At 44.3% G+C, this 20,118-nt stretch overlaps 1 protein-coding gene across 5 annotated transcripts in view; it reads right to left on the bottom strand.

Annotated features, from left to right (window-relative positions):
* The window catches only part of ROR2 (receptor tyrosine kinase like orphan receptor 2), a 225,830-nt gene that overhangs the window by 49,205 nt on the left and 156,507 nt on the right, over positions 1-20,118 (bottom strand). For 3 of the 5 annotated variants that reach the window (XR_005240487.2, XM_007969731.3, XM_073021449.1), the window contains exon 2: positions 1,550-1,627. Coding sequence is in view for 3 of the 5 variants with exons in the window: in XM_007969731.3 (XP_007967922.2) it covers positions 1,550-1,627 (78 nt within the window). In the remaining 2 variants the exon portion in view is untranslated. Of the gene's footprint in view, positions 1-1,549; positions 1,628-2,310; positions 2,474-20,118 lie in introns of those variants that run through there. The other 2 variants (XR_005240486.2, XM_037998615.2) reach the window with 2 other exon arrangements.

Raw genomic sequence — 20,118 nt, 5'->3', positions numbered from 1 at the left:
CATGTGTTTTCTACATTTAACATCCTACAGAGGATGGAATCCTCTTAAGGAAGCCTCCGAGCACCAGGCACCAGCCTCACCGCCACCCTGCAGGCTGGGCAGAACTCCACCTGCTCTTGGTTTTAAACAACTGACCTCCATGCGGATGCTGTGCAGAGCCACTCTGTAGACTGCACAGAAATAAAGTGGCTGTTCTGGCAGTTCATTGTTATGGCCTAAGCACTTGTGTCCCCCAAACCTGTAAGTTGAAGCTCTAACCCTCAATGTGATGATATTTGCAGGTGAGGCCTTTGGAAGGTAATTAGGATTAGATGAGGTCATGAGGCGGGTGTTACGAAAACACTGGGATTCGGTCTAGGTCCTCCTGCTCCCCACACAGAAAGCCAATCACTGAAACAACAAGCAGTGCCAAGGAAAGGGGCTTTAATCGGCTTTAATCAGGTGCTGCAGTCAAGGAGATGAGAACTCAGTCTGAAATCCATCTCCCCGATGGACTAAAATTTGGGGTTTATACACCAGAGAAGAAAATTTCTCACTAATGTGAGAAAACAGGAACTAGGGAGGGGTACAGAAGCAGACATGATGGAGGGCCTGGAGAAGCATGATTCGATACTTTTTTGAGAGGTCTGGGCATCCTTTTCCTGAAGAAGAAACTCAAGATAAAACAAATGTAAGTTTCAAACTTTAAGACCAGGGTCAAGTTCTCTGTTTATCCCAAAGAACTGCCTATAGGACTATTGGGCTGGTTTCAGCGGGGCCTCCATGACGGGATTAGTGTCCTTATGAGAAGAGAATCAAACAGACTTCTCTCTCTCCACCGTATGAGGACACAGCAAGGCGGCGGCTGTCTGCAAGCCAGGAGGAGGGTCCTCTCCAGAACCCAACCGTGCTGGCACCTTCATCTTGGACCTCCAGCCTCCAGAACTAGGAAGTGTGTGTTGTTTCAGCTGCCCGGTCTGTGGTGCTTGCTAAGGCAGCCCGAGCTGACTGAGACAGGCTATCTGCGGCTATGAGGTGACACTATATGCATTAGCAAATGCATCACTTCCTCAAGCCACAGGTCTGCATCCGGGGGAAACTTGTTCTATCCACCCTACAAATCTATGGTACGTTCCAGTGAGGTGTGCCAAGCGAGCATGGCTCTGACCACAGACCCAGGGGAAGAGCTGAAGCCACAAGGCAGAATTCCAGGTGGCTGAGAGGAGGAGGGCCGCCTGCCCACTGAGACGTACACACACCTCTGGAGTCACAGGCAACAGGAATCCAGCTCCTAAGGCTCTGCTCAGGCCCCTTCCCCATCTGCCAGGCTGCCATCTGTCCACCCACACCTCCCTGCATGTCACCTCCCACCTGTGGCCCCAACAGGCCCTCAATGCCCTCCAAGTCAAGAAACACAGGAATCAAGGTGGCAGTCCACCATGCCCACCACCAGGGGGCAGCAAGGGGCCAGAGGACCCCCAGCGCCTTCCTTCAGGCAATAGCAGGGCAAGATGAGCCTCAGCACAGGGCGTTCCAAGAACAGAGAGAGCACCCGCATGTCCCAGCTCACCTTTCAGAGTTGGAATCGGGCCGTCCTGCCCATCAAGGGGTCCTAAAGGGTCATTCGGATCCAGAACCTCCACTTCACCTGGGAAAAAGAAACCAGGATAGGTATTAAACAAGTTTTCCTTTCAGGAGCCTTTAATTTTTTGCAAAGACAATGATATTTTAGCAAAACTACGCAGTACTTGTAGAAAACACAGAGGGATAAGACATTATGGTAACCTCTAGAGGGATTTTATAGTGATATAAAGATATGACGTAACAGTAAAAGTGACTTTGAAGCTTATCCCAAGAATAGCAAATGTGGGGGCTTTGCAAACCAGGTATGGAAGTAAGTCAGTGGAGCCTGGGCTTCATTCAGAGAGGGACAGAGAGCAGGAGGGAGAGGGAGAGAAAGAAACCAAAGCACTGGCTGGCAAAATCAAACATTTCTGTAGCCAGATGCCGCAGGCTGCCCTCCAGATGGAGGTCCTGGTAATTGGGTAATAAATTCAGAGTTGGAGGATTTCTTAAGCAACTCATTGCCCTCCCCATCCCCAGACCCAGTGGCAGCAGCCAAGTACTCACCCCACAATGTAAAGGACATAAATGGGTGCTGCGGCTTTTCACTTCCATTCTTCTTATCATTTCTAGTTCAAATTTACCCACCCCCAAAAGCCAAGCCCTGAGCCATCTTTCATAAAATGTCCATGAGCAACCATTCAGAAGAAACGTTTCTGTTCTCTAAGTCTCCCTGTAAACCACACACCTCTCCCACAGCAATCCTACCATTCTTCCCCAGGTTAACAGTTGCATGTATTTTACTCTTCCTCAACAGTAGATAAACCACATGGGGCCAGCCGGTGCTGCATCCCTGGGGGAGGACGAGTGGTTCCATCATGGAAACCTAGACAGAAGCACCTTCTGCTACAGAACAGAGGCTGGCGTCCGCTATGCAAGGCGGTCCATGGATTTCTGCTGAAGTATTAAAGATTTCAGTTTGGATTTGAAATTTTAAATCAGCACATTACACACACCATCACTCAGCACTGTTTAAATGTAGAGAGACCACATGAAATCAAACATACTTGCGCTATATACACACATCGAAAAGAGACATAAAAATTATTAACTGCTTAGAAATTGACAAATGGTGTGAAACACTCAAATAAATACATACCCCAAAGAAAAATAAGCTTCACTAGCCCAATTTCCCTGTGGAAAAGAGTCCTGGCTCTTCCCAAGTCAGTTTCTAATTCAGAAATGGAGGCATTTTCACGCGTGGAAATTTCACTTCCTCTGCCAGTCAAATGCGGTTAATAAACTCAGCATGTCCAATCACGAGACCCTTAGAACTGACACTTTACGTTTCAACAAAACTAGGTTGTTATTGCTAATCTGAGAAACTAAGACACCATTTATATCTTGAAATTTTAAAGTGTCGTCTCCCTATACTACATAGTTTGGGCTCACTCCAGATACTGTAGCCTTCTAAAGTTGATAAGCAAAGTGTGACAGGAAGTATGTGACCTTGTAGGATGGGTACAAGTAAAAACAGGGCTCAGTGTTTTCAGCAGAACCCAATAGGGTTTCTCCTAACCGGTAAAAGAGCTAAGAATACCGCCTTTCCTCCAAAATAAACAAAACATGGAAACAATAATAACAAAACTGCCACACACACACACACACACACACACCATCATCATCATCATCAAAATGTTACTACTAGTCATCTGGAATTACAGGTAATTTAAATTTCTTTTATTTCCATTTAAATGGCTCTACTGTGAACAAGTATCAATTTTTTAATGTGTGTGAGATATAAAAAACACACTATAAAATTCACCGTTTTAAAGTGTGCAATGGAGTGGTTTTCAGTACATTCTCAAGGTTGTGCAATGATCACCACTATGAAATTCCAGAACATTTCATCATCTCCCCCAGAAAACCTCATTCCCATTAGCAGTCATCCCCCCGCCAAGCCTATCGTGTCTCCCTCAGCCCCTGGTAACCACGAATCTGCTGTCTCTATGGATTTACCTATTCTGGACATTTTCTATAAATGAAATCATACAATATGCAGTATTTTGAACAAGCTTCAATTTTATAATTATACTTTTTAAAATGCATGCCCTGTAGTAGCAAAAAGAAAAAAAAAAAAAAAAAGAAGAAAGCATACTGTGCCACGGGATTAATAAACAAGGCCATTAATAAGGCTCGCTCAGACCACTTCCCAGACCGGGGGGGCTGGCTCCACAAGGAGAAGGGGATGCGGGGAACGTACGTGAGGCCTCAGAGACGACTGAAGTATGAAAGGGAGGAACTACCCCAAAATGCCGGAGCTACTAGGATTGCTGCTCCCAAGGTGGGGCAATTTAGGAGCAGCCAGGCTCGCTTGGTAGGGAGACCTGCACACACCCCCACTCCTGCTGCACACAAGCCGGGAGGAATGGCTGGCTACTCGGAAGATCGGGGAACGATTTCAACTTGGCCAGTTTAGGGGCCACCACAATGGATGTTGCACTGGGCACACGTACTGAGCATGTGCTTCTGCACCTAAAGGGCTATCACCGTTCCTGACCCAAGGACTTTGTGACAGCCTCACAATGCCACAACCTGCCTCGGTGGTGACTGCCAACCCAATATGGCTGGTGACTCATCACAGTGGTGCACCCTGCAACATCTCCTAGGTGCCTGTGCTGAGTCGTTCTTGACATAAAGGCCTGTTCGGTTTTCACCTGGTGCAGGCACCCTTGCACCCCAGCTAGATGACGGGTTCACCAAGCAAGGTCCCTATCCTGGTTAGTTGCCTGGATTTAGCTGGTGGAGCAAGAGAGAGGCCACATGGCCTTCTGGGCCACCAGAAAAGAGATTCTGAGAGGAGATTCATCTGTCCTGACTCCTCAGGGCTTCAATATATTTTTCTCCTGAAAATGAGGACCCCACTCTAGCCAAACCACACGACCTTCGTTTGGGTAAAATGCTCGTAAGTGTGCCCTACATGACCATCAAGAATGTTATCTGTATGACAGACACAGTGCCCTGACTTTTCTCTGTTGGACCTGGGTCATTTTCACTGTAAAAACATCACAGAGTGGCGAGGTGAAGCCAGAAGGAAACTCAACCCTTGGGTAGGTCAGTAGGGGAGTGGTGATTTATAAGCTCCTTTTAGCTTTTTGATACTTTTTAAAGAGAGGAAAACATTTAATATGAAACAAAAATTTAAGTGTGGCTGGTATAATGAAATGGCACATTCAATATCTAGTTTTATCCATGTCAAAAATACACACGACAGTCTAGAAGCAAAGACTAAATATAACGTAGTATCCTGGTCAGGACCCTGGAACAGAAGAAGGACATTAGGTAAAAACTCAGGGGAAATGAATAGTGTGAACGTCAGTCAAGAATAATGCACCCGTATTATGGGGCAAATGTACCGCGCCAAGGTAAGGTGTTAACAACAGGGGAAACTGGGTGTGGGATCCGTGGCGGCTCTATGTACTACCATCACGACTTTTCTATAAATCTAAAACTAAAGTAGAAAGTTTACTGAAGAACAATTACACATTTCTATCACCTTGTTCAATCCCTTAAAACCAAGTCTCACAGGTAGAGAACTGCATAAAACATCTACCTCCAAATACTTTACTTTTTTTTTTTTTTTTTGAGACAGAGTTTCACTCTTGTTGCCCAGGCTGGAGTGCAGTGGTGCGATCTCGGCTTACCACAACCTCTGCCTCCCGGGTCCAAGTGATTCTCCTGCCTCCGCCTCCCGAGTAGCTGGGACTGCAGGTGCCCACCACCACGCCCAGCTAATTTTTTTTATTTTTAGTAGAGGCGGGGTTTTACCATGTTGGCCAGGCTGGTCTCGAACTCCTGACCTCAAATGATCCAGCCTCCCAAAGTGCTAGGAGTTTACAGGCATGAGTCACCATGCCCGGCCAATACTTTACATTCTTAATGGTGCAATCCCTGGTAAATGGCCTCAAAGCCAAGTATGTACCCTAACCCTATGAACAGAATCTGACACAAATTCACTGGATTTAATATGTTATTCAATGATTTAGACAGCATGCTGGCAAATATTTAGAAATTAAAACATTTTGGAGAATGTTGGATTTTTTAGCTGAGTCCTATAGGAATTGCCATTGGCATGGTGACATCAGCTCTTAAGCAGGAATTTGTAGCATATTCTTGGAAGCACTTTATGAATGTGTTGTATATTCCAGGCTGAACCAATTGGTGTCTACAGAATGGCCAAAGTGAAAGGGTTCACTGTTGATAGTGATGATGCCAGGTTGCTGTTAAGAGAGTCACATCAGGCCTGCAATAGCTGGAGGTGCAGATTCTGAATAATTAGAAATTATATAACCAGGCCAGGTGCAGTGGCTCACGCCTATAATCCCAGCACTTTGGGAGGCTGAGGCGGGTGGATCATGAGGTCAAGAGATCAAGACCATCTTGGCTAAACTCCATCTCTACTAAAAATACAAAAAATTAGCCGGGCGTGGTGGCGGGCGCCTGTAGTCCCAGATACTCAGGAGGCTGAGGCAGGAGAATGGTGTGAACCTGGGAGGTGGAGCTTGCAGTGATCCAAGATCACGCCACTGCACTCCAGCCTGGGCGACAGAGCAAGATTCCGTCTCAAAAAAAAAAAAAAGAAAGAAATTATATAACCATCAAACAAAACTCTTCTGAAAACCTTCTTTCAACATGGACGTCTGATGTGACATCTTGATTTATGGCATTAACAAGATAAGATAAATTGGTGGGGTGCGGTGGCTCATGCCTATTATCCCAGCACTTTGGGAGGTCGAGGCGGGTAGATCACCTGAGCTCAGGAGTTTGAGACCAGCCTGGCCAACATGGTGAAACCCCATCTCTATTAAAAATACAAAAAATTAGCCAGGCATGGTGGCAGGTGCCTATAATCCCAGCTACTTGGGAGGCTGAGGCAGGAGAATCGCTTGAATCTAGGAGGTGGAGGTTGCAGTGAGACGAGATCACGCCACTGCACTCCAGCCTGGGTGACAGAGCGAAACTCCATCTAAAAAAAAAAAAAAAAGATAAATTTATATCTGTGAAGTAGCAAGCACATCTGTTCTGATTCCCAGGCACTACCTTCAGTATCACAATCATTCTCTCATTAACAGCAGACACACCATTAAGCAAGCATTTATTAATGAAGTTTCACCTATGCCCTTGGATTTGAGCCCATGGTGCTATTCTGGTTTTGATTTGCGTTTCTTTTAAACGTGCTTTGCTATTCAGACTTTTCATCCATTCATCTCTTCACCTGTTGATCTGAATCGGTATGCTTACTGTGATGTAATTAGATGCAGTCTTCAGAATGTTCAGACAACTTCAAAGCAGTCTCTTTTTAATTAGTAAGGTTATTTTATTCACCAGAGCTTGGCATTCTTGGATTTGGTTGTCTTCATGTGAAGGTATAATTTGCAGGATGTGTGGAAGAACAGAAGCCACGGCAGGGAAAAAGCACAGCCTGAGAAGGTGGCGGTGCTGCAAACCAGACACCCCCGAATGAATGGCAAGGATAGATTTCACAATGAGCTACGCTGCGAGCACGCTCCGTGTACCCACTGGCCCACTTACAAGTGCAAATGTCACTCGTGTTCCAGAACAACTACTTAGCTCAGCAACAGGTCAGATCAAAAACACCCATGATGCTAGAAAGGCAACAGTTAAGGTAGGAAAGTTAAAAACTGGGAAGGAGCAGAGTATAAAGTCGTGAAAGGGTAAGGCCATTATTAGTCTGGGACCTGGGTCAGGAGAAGTATGTCAATAGCAAAGAGCCTTGAGACTGTTTCGGGCAATGCGTGACTAAGACACTGCACCCTGTGTTTTAACTGCAGCTAGAAAACCAAACAGCATGCAAGGTGGGCTGCCAGTACCTCATTGGTAGTGGTCTTAACAGTCTGTAATTTTTTATTTTCATTATTTCTAACTTTGAGTTGAGTAAATACTCGCCTCTGGTCTTATATTCCTTCAGGGGCTGGCTTAACTCTACTTTGGAAATAGGGAGTTAAAACTCAACCACTTGAAAATGGAGTAACCGTTTCACCAATTTAAACTTTGCTTCGATTCCACTTCTACAGCAAACGTATTAAACCCTGAAGTGAGTCAACCTACCAGCCGAACTCCCTTCAATATTGCCTTCATAAAGCTCTTTCTACTTTCTGTCTCTGACAGCCCCCAGAGCCCCCAACAAAAGCCCACTGTCAGGGGCCACAGGAATATTTAGCTGAAGGGGGAGAGAGGCCGTTCAGGCGGCTGAATTGAGGCCTTTCACAGACCTCCTCTCTTCCCAGCGTCCACAGCCCTGGCAGCGGTGAGCCCGGCGGGGCTGGGAGGACAAATGCCGCACCTCCACCCCCACCAGATACAGTGAGAAGGTGAGATCCCCTCATCACTGTGACAGGGAGCTGAGGCTTTCTCCGAAGTGGCTGCTTGTTTGTGCACCGAGACCAGCAGAAAAAGAGCAAACAGAAATGCTAAGTAAAGGCTCCAGGTTTATTGTATCTTTTCATCTAGTTTCAAGGAAGTAGCTCTGGAATATTCGTTATTCCCATGCATACAAAAGGTTACTTTTTCACCTTGAATCTCTGGAAAGTTTTTAATTAAAGGGAGGGATGTGAAAAAGAAAAAAAAAAAAAAAAACCCACCCTAATTAGGAAAGAAACTGCGCTATCCTTTGGCAGCGAAAGCAGATGTCTTCATTTGCTTAAGGCTTTTCAGGGGTGTCCAATCTTTTAGGTTCCCTGCGCCACACTGGAAGAATAATAATTGTCTTGGGCCACACATAAAATACACTGACACTAACGATAGCTGATGGCAAAAACAAAAACAAACAAAAAAAAAAACAAAAAAAACAACAAAAAAAACTCATAATGTTTTAAGAAAGTGTACGAAGTTGTATTGGGCTGCATTCAAAGCCGTCTGGGCTGCATGTGCCGCCGGTTAGACAAGCTGGCTTTAAGTTAAGGCCAGGTCTGGAGCAGGCTCCACCTCCATCAACCAGGAATCCAGGTCCTAGGCTATGTAGTCAGAGGCTAACCCAGAGGGGGTTCAAAAGCAGAAGATTCTCTGGCAGCCAGAATTTGCTTCAGAGTCTTGGAATTAAACAGGGGTAAATGTCTGATATGATCACAGGAAATAGCAGTGATTCTTTTTAAGGTGGCTTCTGTGTTAGTTTCCCAGGGCAGCCACAACAAAGCCCCAAAGATGGGGCGGCCTAAACAATGGAAATGCCTTGTCTCACAGTTCATGAGGCTGGAAGGCCAGGATCAAGGTGTCAGTAGGGCAGGTTCCTTCTGGGGCCAGGAGAGAGGATCTGCTGCAGGTCACTCCTTGCTTGCAGACGGTGGCTTCTCCCTCCATCTCTTCACTGTCTCTCCATGCATACTGTCTTTCTGTCCAAATCTCTCTTCTTACAGGTCACCAGTCCCATGGGGTGAGGGCCCTGATGACCTCCTTTTACCTTAATTATCTGTGTAAAAACCCGATCTCCAAATAAGGGCACATTCTGAGACACAGAGGACTAGGACTCCTGTGTTTCTATTTTCGGGGGACACAATTCAGCCTATAAGGGGAAGCATCATTTGTCTTCAAAACTTAGTGCTGACTTGAAAGTGACTCACAACGGCAAGGCTCAGCCTGACAGTGAGTGCCGCCCTGAGAAGGGATGGATAGACCCTCTGGGCTAAGTTCAGGCGTGTTGGGACTGCCCATATGCCAGAGGAGCTGCCAAGTTAGTGACTCTAGTGCCCCAAACACCTCCCTTCTGAGGCCAACTCTCACTTATATGGAAGCCGCCTCCAACCCTCACAGCCATCCGCTGAGACTGGTGGTCCTCCCACTTCACCCCTCCAGGGTTTCAGCCGCAGCTGTGGTCCCTCCCTAGGCCTAGTCTTGTGCCCAAATGAGTTTTTCACCTTTTCCCTCTTTAGCTGACATTTCTTTTTCTCATAATATTTACACCAGTGCCACTCCGCGGCTCTGCGAGCAGCGTGTCAGGCCTGGAGGGCACACCAGGGATGGAGGCGGCGCCGGCCTTCTGCAGCCTGACCGCTGTGGGTAAGGACCCTGGTCAGCATTCACACAGCCCCCATTCCACGCACACCGCTCACCACCTCCCCACTCCGCTGCCCACGTCTGGATCTTTTCTTGCCTCCGCCCGCTTGCGAGTCTCTCCTCCTCTCCAGTCCTCTGAATGGAAAAGCTTTTCCTCTCTTTCCATCCTGACTCCTTGAAAGCTTGCTTTAAATAACACCAGAACACCCACAACTCCCAAACCACCTGTGCAGGCCAGACCGCTGCCCTGAAAGCCGACTCAGAAACCACGCCACCTGCCCACACCTCCACTTGCGTGTCCAGGAGGCACCATGCTTGACCTGTCCATGCTGCAGTCCGGCCTCCCGTTACACACCCGCGCCCTGGCGGGGCCGCCCAGCTGCCTCAGTGCTGACTCCACCCTGCTCCCAGCTAAGGCCACAGGCTGGAGTTAGCCTTGGCTCCTTTCCTCTCAAATCCCAAGCCCAATCCATCGCGAAATGCTGTTTGCTCTATCTGCAGAATGTATCAGGGCCTGCCCTGCTAACATGCTGTGGGCGACTGCAGCAGCCCCCGGCCCCACCTGCTCTCTATGCAGCAGCCGCAGGAAGCCTCTCAAAGGGGCTTCAAACACTGTTACCTACAAAACACGGGTGAAGCTCAGACACATCAGGTGGGGCGGAGGAGGCCAGACACAAAGATGCGTGCTGTGCGGTTCCACTCACACCAAGTTCAAAGGCAGGCAGACGTCATCCGTGGGGATGGCAGTCAGAACACAGCTGGCTTCGATGCCTGGGGGAGCAGGTGGCTGGGAGCTGCCGGCGCGGCTGCTGTTAGGTGGGTGTATATACCACGTCAGCATTCACCAAACTATATACACTGGCAATTTACGTCCTTTTGTAGACGTCAATGACATTTACAACGTTGACCACATTTTAAAAAATCTTTCTCATACAAGACTACATCCTTGAGCAAGGCCCTCCCTGACCCTACTCAAAATGTCAAATACGTCCCTCCACATGTACACACACGGTCCTAACCTAACCACTCCCAACTGTTCGGTTGAACTTTTCCCTTAAGGCCTTCCATGAGATGACTGGCTGTTTATTTTTCTGTCTCGCCTTCATGGGGCCAGGAGATTCTATCTGTGTGTTCACTGCTACCCCCAGCGCCTGAAGAGCAGCATGCAAGTTGCTCATTAGGTGGACGAATGAATGAGTGAATAAATGCTCCTGTACTCAGTACTTTCCAGCATCTTCCCACTTGCTCAGAGGAGAAGCTAGTTCCCTTCACTAGCCCTACACACATGGACATAGGTATACACACACACACACATACACACACACACACACACACACACACACACACACGAGTTTGGTCCTGGGGTGGCCTCCACTCCTCATCTCTCCCTCCCTCAGCTCCAATTCCAGCCACTCCCCTGCAGTTTGCATTTATTCTTCCCTCTGCCTGGAAAATGCTTCCCCATATGTGCATGTGGTTCACCCCTCACTTGTTTCAGAGTCCCTATGCATATGGTTCACCCCTCGCTTGGTTTCAGGCCCCTGTTTCAGTGTTAGTTCCCACCCACGGCCTCCCCTGAACAACCTGAAGACTGCTTAGCCCTACTCTCAGACTGCTGTCTTCCTTGCTGTATTTCTTTCCAGAGCACTGTGTGTGTGCACACAAGCATCTGCTTCACTGTCTGTCTTTGCATCAGAGTGCAAATTCCAGAGTCTACGTGATGGTCACCTGACCCACCCCTGGAACAGCACCCAAGATGTACCAGGCACTCAAAAAATATCTGATGAGTAAACAAATACTTTGGTGACCACCATCATGTTCATTTTGCACAAGGAGTCTCTGAGTTTCAGCTCAGTCCGAAGCCTGGGCCCAGGACTCATATCTGCTCCAGATGCGGGGTCGTGCCTGCTACACCAGAGGCAGATGACAGTGTCACAGTTCAGAGCCCCTGTGACACAGCTCTGTGGCCCTTGAGATCTGCTGCAGGGCATGGGCTCCGGTTCCTCCACAGTGCTGGAGAGCACTGACCTGCTCCACTGCCTTGGAACCTGAAATGCCCCCAAATTCTCCAGGAGCTCTGGCAGGCCCAGGGTTCCATAGTCTCTCTGATAACATCCCCTTTCACATGAGCTTATTTATCTTTACAACTCCAAAGAAACTCCCATGACTTTAAAACTCTACCATATGCTACTCAACCACTGAAAGAGCCAATGGATACAACATCCACACGACAGAAGCATCTCCAGGACATCTCACTAAGTGAGAGAAGCCAGACTCAAAAGCCAATATAGCTGGCATCAGTGGCTCATGCCTATAACCCCAGCACTTGGGGGGATCACTTTGAGCCTAGGAATTCAAGACTAGCCTGAGTAACATATGGAAACCCTGTTTCTACAAAAAAAAAAAAAAAAAAAAAAAAAAGAGTCAGGTATGGTGGTGTGCCATTTGTGATCCCTGACGCTCCAGAGGCTAAGATGAGAAGATCGCTTGAGTCCGGGAGGTCGAGGCTGTAGTGAGCCATGATCATGCCATGACTCCAGCCTCGGCACAGAGCAAGACTCTGTCTCCAAATAAATAAATAAATAAATAAATAAATAGGCAATATACTAGAGAATCCACTTCCAGAGTGGTAGAGTGATATCTAGGATGAACTTGCTCTCTGCTGACACCAACAAAAATATGAAGTGAAAATTGTCTATTGAAGGGAACCTGCTGAACCTTGATAAGAAGGTGGGTCTGTGACCAGTTAACCTGGGCTACTCCTACTGCCCCTCCCTCCCCAGCTCAGTGGTGAAGTAGCCAAGGCCACCAGCCTCACAGACAGTGAGAGACTGTCCGCTCTTGGAGCTCTGTGAAAAGTACTGGCCCCATAACAGAGTCAACATTTTGTCTGGACTTGCAGCACTCTGGGAAATCTCTAGCTTCGCCTCAGAACCCAGCTGGGGGCAGAGGGGTAGGGAAGGTGACAGATGGCAGATACCCCTGGGGCATTATGAAAACAACAACAAACTGCTGGCAACCTCAGCTGCCTAGAGCTGACTACAACTGCAATCAACATGAGCCTGACCCTGAATTTAAAAGGAAGTCCTGAAGAATCAGAGGACCTATGGAACTTCAAAAGCCCTGACACATTCCCGGGGAAGGGAAGAGGCTGTATGCATGCCCAGAAAAGACCTGGGAAAGGAGAGGACACCACAGTCACTCCTCTCTGGGTTACCATGAGACCCTGTGACCCTGTGCAATCAGGAAATGAAAGCTAAAGCCATCTTACAAACTCCCTGAAGCTGGACAGCATGCCGAGTCTGTCTCATACAGATCCTTGATGAAAGGTGTCAGAAACACAGGCAAGGCATGTATGGAAAGGAAATCTGATCAGTGACTGGCTAATTATATACAATTATACTGGCTCGGCTGTGACCCCACAGAATCCAGGATTTAAAACTAAAAAGAGGCTGGGCGTGGTGGCTCACACCTGTAATCCCAGCGCTTTGGGAGGCCAAGGTGGGCAGATCACAAGGTCAGGAGTTCAAGACGAGCCTGCACAATATGGTGAAACTCCATCTCTACCAAAAATACAAAAATTAGCCGTGTGTGGTCATGGGTGCCTGTAATCCCAGCTACTCAAGAGGTTGAGTGAGGCAGGAGAATCACTTGAACCCAGGAGGCTGCAGTGAGCAGATATCAGGCCACTGCACTCCAGCCTGGGCAACAGAACAAGACTCTGTATCAAACAAATAAATAAATAAATATTAAAAGAACTTTAAAAATTAGCAGATAACATAGTGGTCACACATTACAGGAAATACATACACCAAAGAACTAGTAAAGGAAAGCTGCTAAACTAAGTCACAAGGCAAACACCATCAACCATCAAATGAAAAAGAAAAAACACAGTACCAACAACAAACTTTGAAGAGTATGGGGATTTGCTACCCGAATTGTCCAGTTTTTAACAGAGAATTACAAGACATGCCAAGAAACAGGAAAGTATGTCACATGCACAGAATGGGGGAGAAAGTGGCCAAGATTTTGAACTTAACAGACAAACACTTTATCAGCACCACATGCTAATCAACTGAGCTAACCAGCCACACAACAAAAGACTTTAAATAAGATGTTATAAATACGTTCAAAAAAATAAAGAAAAGGATATCTGAAGATTTTAGATTACAATAACTTTATCTTCCTAAACAGAGAATAGTAATAAGGTGATTAAACACATCAAACAGAAATTCTGGAGTTGAAAGTGCCATAAGTGAAATTCACTAGACAGACTCAGCAACAGACTTGAGCTGGCAGAAGAAAGAATCAGTGAACTGGAAGGCAGGTCAACAGAGACAGTCTAGTCTGCAAAGAAAACAGACTGAAGAAAAATGAACAGAGCCTACGAGACCTATGGGGCACTATCAAGAATACCAACACATACATAATAGGAGTCCAGTAGGAGAAGAGAAAGGAGGAGAAAAAAAATACTTGAAGAAAATGTAACTGAAAACTCACCAAGTTTGATAGAAGTATTAATTTACACATTTAAGAAACTCAAAGAACTCCAAGTTGGATAAACTCTAAGATATCTACAACCGGGCACATCATAGACTGCTGGAAGACAGAATCTTGAAAGCAGCAAGAGAAGCAGTTTATCTTGTAAAAGGGATCTTCAATAATGTTAAAAGGTGGCTTCTCCTCAGAACCCAGGGAGACAACACAACCACAGTGTTGGGGGGGAAAAAAAAAAAAGATTTTCAATCAAGAATTCAATATCCAGGCCAGACACAGTGGCTCACTCCTATAATCCCAGCACTTTGGGAGGCCAAGGTAGGCAGATCACCTAAGGTCAGGAGTTCAAGACCAGCCTGGCCAACATGGTGAAACCCCATCTCTACTAAAAATACAAAAATTAGCCAGGCATGGTGGCGGGCACCTGTAATCCCAGCTACTCAGGAGGCTGACGTAGAGAATTGCTTGAACCTGGGAGGCAGAGGTTGCCAGCTGAGATCGTGCCACTGCACTCCAGCCTGGGTGACAGAGCGAGACTCCATCTCAAAAAAAAAAAAAAAAAAAAAAAGAATTCAATATCCAAACTCTTCTTCAGAAATGAAGGACAATCTAAAAAGGTTAATCACAGAAGTAGAGAGTAGAATAGTGGCTACAAAAGTTGGGTAGGGGAAGGAGAAGAGAGGATGGGGGGAGGTTGGTCAATGGGTTCAAAGCTACAGTTACAAAGAGTGAGCTCTGGTGAGTAACAGTGTAATGTATATTTCACAACAGCTAAAAGAGAAGTTTTTGAATGTTGTCACCACAATGAAATAATAAATGTTTAAAGTGATGGACATGGTACTACTCCAATTTGATTATTATACAATACATACATACACTGAAATATCAGACTGTGCCTCATAAAAATACAGAATTATTGCATCAATTTTACATAAAAATTATATTTAAAAAATGAGAAAATCTATCATTAGCAGACTACCCTGTAAGAAATAGTCAAGAGTCATTCAAGATGAAATAAAAGAACACTGGATAGAAATTGTATTCACATGAAGAGATAAATGAAAGAGTTCCAGTAAAGGTAACTAAGTAGGTACTATGAAAGACAATATAAACATGTGTTCTTTTTTTGTAATTTTTTTATTCACTTACTTGTTTTAAAAGACTACTGCATTAAGCCCCAATTGTAAGACCGTATTGATGGACTAATAGCACATAAGATATAAAGTCTATGACACTAATAGTTCAAAAGAGAGGGAAGGGAAGCGAGATATTTTGCGGAAAAATTTTTGTATGCTACCAAAATTAAGTTAGTATTAATCCAAACTAGATTTTTAAAAATTTAAGATGAAGCCACTAAGAAAATAACTCCATCAAATATATATATAAACAAATAATAAGGGAATTTTAAAAGTATATTAAGAACTATCTAATGCAAACAAGGGCAGGAATAGAGAAATAAAAAAGACATAATTATGACATACAGAAAACAAGTAGCAAAATGGTAGAAGTAAAGCGTACCATATTGGTAAGTAACTTAAACGTAAGTGGGTAAAAAAGGCAAATCAGAACACCAAGACTGGCAGAATGGATTTTTTTTAAAAATTACCCAAACATAGGCTGCCTACAAGCAACACACTTTGAATTCAGAAACATAAGTAGGTTTAAAAGATGTATCATAAAACAACCACCACGAGAAGTTTGGAGTGGCTACACTTGTATCAGGCAAAATAAAACTACAGTCACGTGCTCCATAACTACAAACCATATATAAACCGTGGTCCCATAAGATTACAATGGAGCCGGAAAATTCTTATCGCCTAGTTACACTGTAGTGTGATGCATTACTCACAGGCTTATAGTGATGCTGTCTAAGCAAACCCACTGCTCTACCAGTCGTATGAAAATACAGCACAGGCCGGGCGCAGTGGCTCATGCCTGTCATCTCAGCACTTTGGGAGGCCGAGGAGGGCAGATCACGAGGTCGGGAGATCGAGACCATCCTGGCCAACATGATGAAATGCCCATCTCTACTAAAAAAAAAAAAAAAAAAAAAACAAAAATTAGCTGGGTGTGGTGGCACGAGCCTGTAATCCCAGCTACTCGGGAGGCTGAGGCAGGAGAATCGCTTGAATCCAGGAGAAGGAGACTGCAGTGAGCCAAGATCGTGCCACTGCACTCCAGCCTGGCGACAGAGTGAGACTCCGTCTCAAAAAAAAAAAAAAAAAAAGTACAGCACATAAAATTATGTCCGGTACATAATACTTGATAAAGACAATAAAGGATTATGTTGTTGGTTTATGTACTTATTATACTATACTTCCTATCATCATTTTACAGTGTACTCTTACTTTTAACTGTTAAACAGCCCCCCACAGGTCCCTCAGGAGGTATCCAGAAGAAGGCATTGTTATCATAGGAGATGACAGCTCCATGCGTGCTACTGTCACCGAGTACCTGCAGTGGCACAAGATGTGGAGGTGGAAGACAGTGATATGGATGGTCTGGACCTTGTGTTGGCCTAGGCTAATGTGTCTGTTTGGGCCTTTGTTTTTAGTTTAAAAAAATAATAAAAATAAGAAAGCTTCTAGAATAAAAACGTAAAAAATATCTTTGTACAGCTGTGCATGTGTTAGTGTTTCAAGTGTTATTACAGCAGAAAGAAAGATTAAAAAACTAAGAAGTTTATATAGTGAAAAGGTTACCTTAAGCTAAGGTTAATTTATTATTGAAGAAACAAATTTTTGTTATAAACAGTGCAGCCTAAGTGTCCAGTGTTTATAAAATCAACAGCAGTGTACAGTAATGCCCTAAGCCTTCACATTCACTCACCACTCACTCACTGACTCACCCAGAGCAACTTCCAGTCCTACGAGCTCCATTCGTGGTAGGTGCCCTAGGCAGATGGTGCATTTAAATCTTTTATACTACCTTTTTATTGTACCTTTTCTATGTTTAGATATGAAAGATACACAAATACCACTGTGCTATAATTGCCTATAATTTTCAGTACAGTAACATGCTGTACAGGTTAACAGCCTAGAAGCAATAGGCTCTACCATATCGCTTAGGGGTATAGTGGGCTAAACCTTCCATGTTTGTGTAAATACACTCTATGATGCTCACACAATGACAAAATCGCCTGGTGACATATTTTTCAGAACTCTCCTCCCGTTAAGAGACGCATGACTGTATAAGACAAAAATCATTACTAGAAACAAAGAAGGACATTTTATACTGCTAAGAGGGTCAACTCATCAATCTATTATAAATGTATATGAACTTAACAATAGAGACCCACAGTATGTGAAGTGAAAACTTACAGAAATAAAAGAAGACATAGACAATTCAACACGAACTGGAGATGTCAACACTTCACTTTCAATAACAGAAGAACTAGGCAATACATCAGTAAGAAAATAGAAGACTTGAACAACATTATAAACCAACTAGATATAACACAAATGGCACACTCTACCCCAAGTGCACAATATATGTTCTTCCTAAGTGCACATAAAACATTCTCCAAGATACTAGGCCTTAACATAACCTTTAATACACTTAAAAAGATTAAAAATCACAAAGTATGTTTAACCACAATGGAAAGAAATTAGAAATCAGCAGAAGAAAATCTGGGAAATTCACAAATATATGAAAACTAAATAAAACATTCTTAAATAACCAATGAGGCACAGAAGAAATCACACACAAAAAAATTAGAAAATACTTTGGAATGAACAGAAACGAAACACAATACAAAATTTAAAGGGCACAGCTAAAAGAGTGCTTAGAGAAAAATGTATAGCTCTAAATTTTTAGTCTACTTTTTAAAAGATTTTAAATCAATAGCCTAACTTTACACCTTAAGGAATTAGACAAGGAAGAACAAACTAAACCTAAAGCTAGCAGAAGGAAGGAAATAACAAAGATTTGAAGGGAGATAAATAAAATAGAAATCAGCAAAACAACAGAGATAAATCAATAAGACCAAAAGTTGATTCTTTCTGTTTTGTTTGTTTTGTTTTGAGACAGAGTCTTGCTGTGTTGCCCAGGTTGGAGTGCAGTGGCGCGATCTCGGTTCACTGCAGGCTCTGCCTCCTGGGTTCACGCCATTCTCCTGTCTCAGCCTCCCGAGTAACCGGGACTACAGGCACCCCCACTACACCCAGCTAAGTTTTTGTACTTTTAGTAGACACTGGGTTTCACTGTGTTAGCCAAGATGGTCTCGATCTCCTGACCTCCTGACCTGCCCACCTCGGCCTCCCAAAGTGCTGGGATTATAGGTGTGAACCACTGTGCCCGGCCAAGACCTGGTTCTTTGAAAAGATACTGGCAAACCTTTAGCTAGACTGACCAAGAAGAGTCTCAAATTATTAATATTAGGAATGAAAGGCAGGAATTACCATGACTTTCAGAAATAAAAAGGACAATAAAGGAATATTAAGAACAATTTTGTCCCAAAAAATCAGATAACCTAGAGGAAATGGACAAATTCCTACAGAAATGAAAACCACTAAACTGACTCACGAAGACACAGAAAATCTAAATAGATCTATATTAAGTAAAGAGGTTGAATTTATTTTAAAAAAACCTCCCAGAAAGGAACACAAGGGACTAAAAGGCTTCCCTCGCGAATTCTCCCAAATGTTTAGAGAAGAGTTAAGGTCGATCCTTCACAGCCTCTTCCTAGAAGGAGAGGAGGGATACTTTCCAACTTATTCTACGAGGTCAGTGTTACCCTAATGCCAAAACCAGACCAAAACATAGAAGGAAACAAAACTATACATCAATATCTCTAATGAATATAGACACGAAAGTCCAAGAAAATACAGACAGCACATCTTCCTTGGAGTAATGTCTTTTACTCCGTAAAATCTAACACATGGATTGACAGATCAATAGGATGGAAGTTGAGAATACAGAAATGATCCAAATATGTATGAAAACGAAGACTATTAATAAAACAATTTTTCAACTAAACGGGAAGACGAAGGATGAATCCATAAATCATTGGGACGGGACAGTTATTTGAGAAAGAAATAAAGCTGAAGTCCTATCTCCTTCTTCATAAAAAAGTAAATTCCAAATGATCACAGACTTAAACATATAATACAAAACCATGAGTGAAGAGCTCTGTTCATGAATGAGAAAAAAGACTAACAATCCAATATAGAAAACCAAAAGCACTTTGAGAGGCCGATGTGGTTGGATCGTGCAGTCAGGAGTTCAAGGCCAGCCTGGCCATTGTAGCGAAACCCTATCTCTACTAAAAATATAAAAAATTAGCCGGATGTGGTGGCGGGTGCGTATAACCCCAGCTACTCAGGAGGCTGAGGCAGGAGAACTGCTTGAACCTGGCAGGTGGAGGCTGCAGTGAGCCATGATTGTGCCATTGAACTTTAGCCTGGGCAACAGTGAGAGACCCCATTTCAAAAAAAAGGACACAAAGTTTACACAAAAATAAATTGCAATAGCTAATAAATATGAAAAGGTTCAAAACTACAGTGCAAATTAAACAGAGGTAAACTGGAATGAGAGAGAGTTCATGCGTGACAATGGAAGGGCTGGGAGGCAGACACCTACGGCCTGGCCCATGGTATGAACGATGCCTCAAAATCTCTGCTGCACCATCAGGACTTCTACCAAAACCAGCCATGTGCCTGTGCACAGTTCCACAGCCGGGACTTTATCTTCCAGGTTATTTGGAGGTGCAACTATAAGGATGCTTGTTCCAGCTCTGATTGTCACAGCAAAAGACGGGAGACTATCCAAATACCAACCAAGCCCAAATTCGTTAACAAATTATAGTACAGACACACAATTGTTAAATGCAATAGATAACATGGATATACTAAAAATACAATAAGGACAGCAATAGTCACAAGTTTTGAGTGTTGGGCACTGGCTAAACCACTTCTCCTTAGTTATTTTGTTTAACTCTCAAAACAATGCTAAGTTTCTATTGTCACCCCATCACCACTGAATTAACTGCCAAACTTCACTGGGCTTGCA

The sequence above is a fragment of the Chlorocebus sabaeus genome, chromosome 12, assembly GCF_047675955.1.
Source record: "Chlorocebus sabaeus isolate Y175 chromosome 12, mChlSab1.0.hap1, whole genome shotgun sequence".
Taxonomy (NCBI): Eukaryota; Metazoa; Chordata; class Mammalia; order Primates; family Cercopithecidae; genus Chlorocebus; species Chlorocebus sabaeus.
This window is presented reverse-complemented; position numbering and strand designations above follow the sequence as displayed.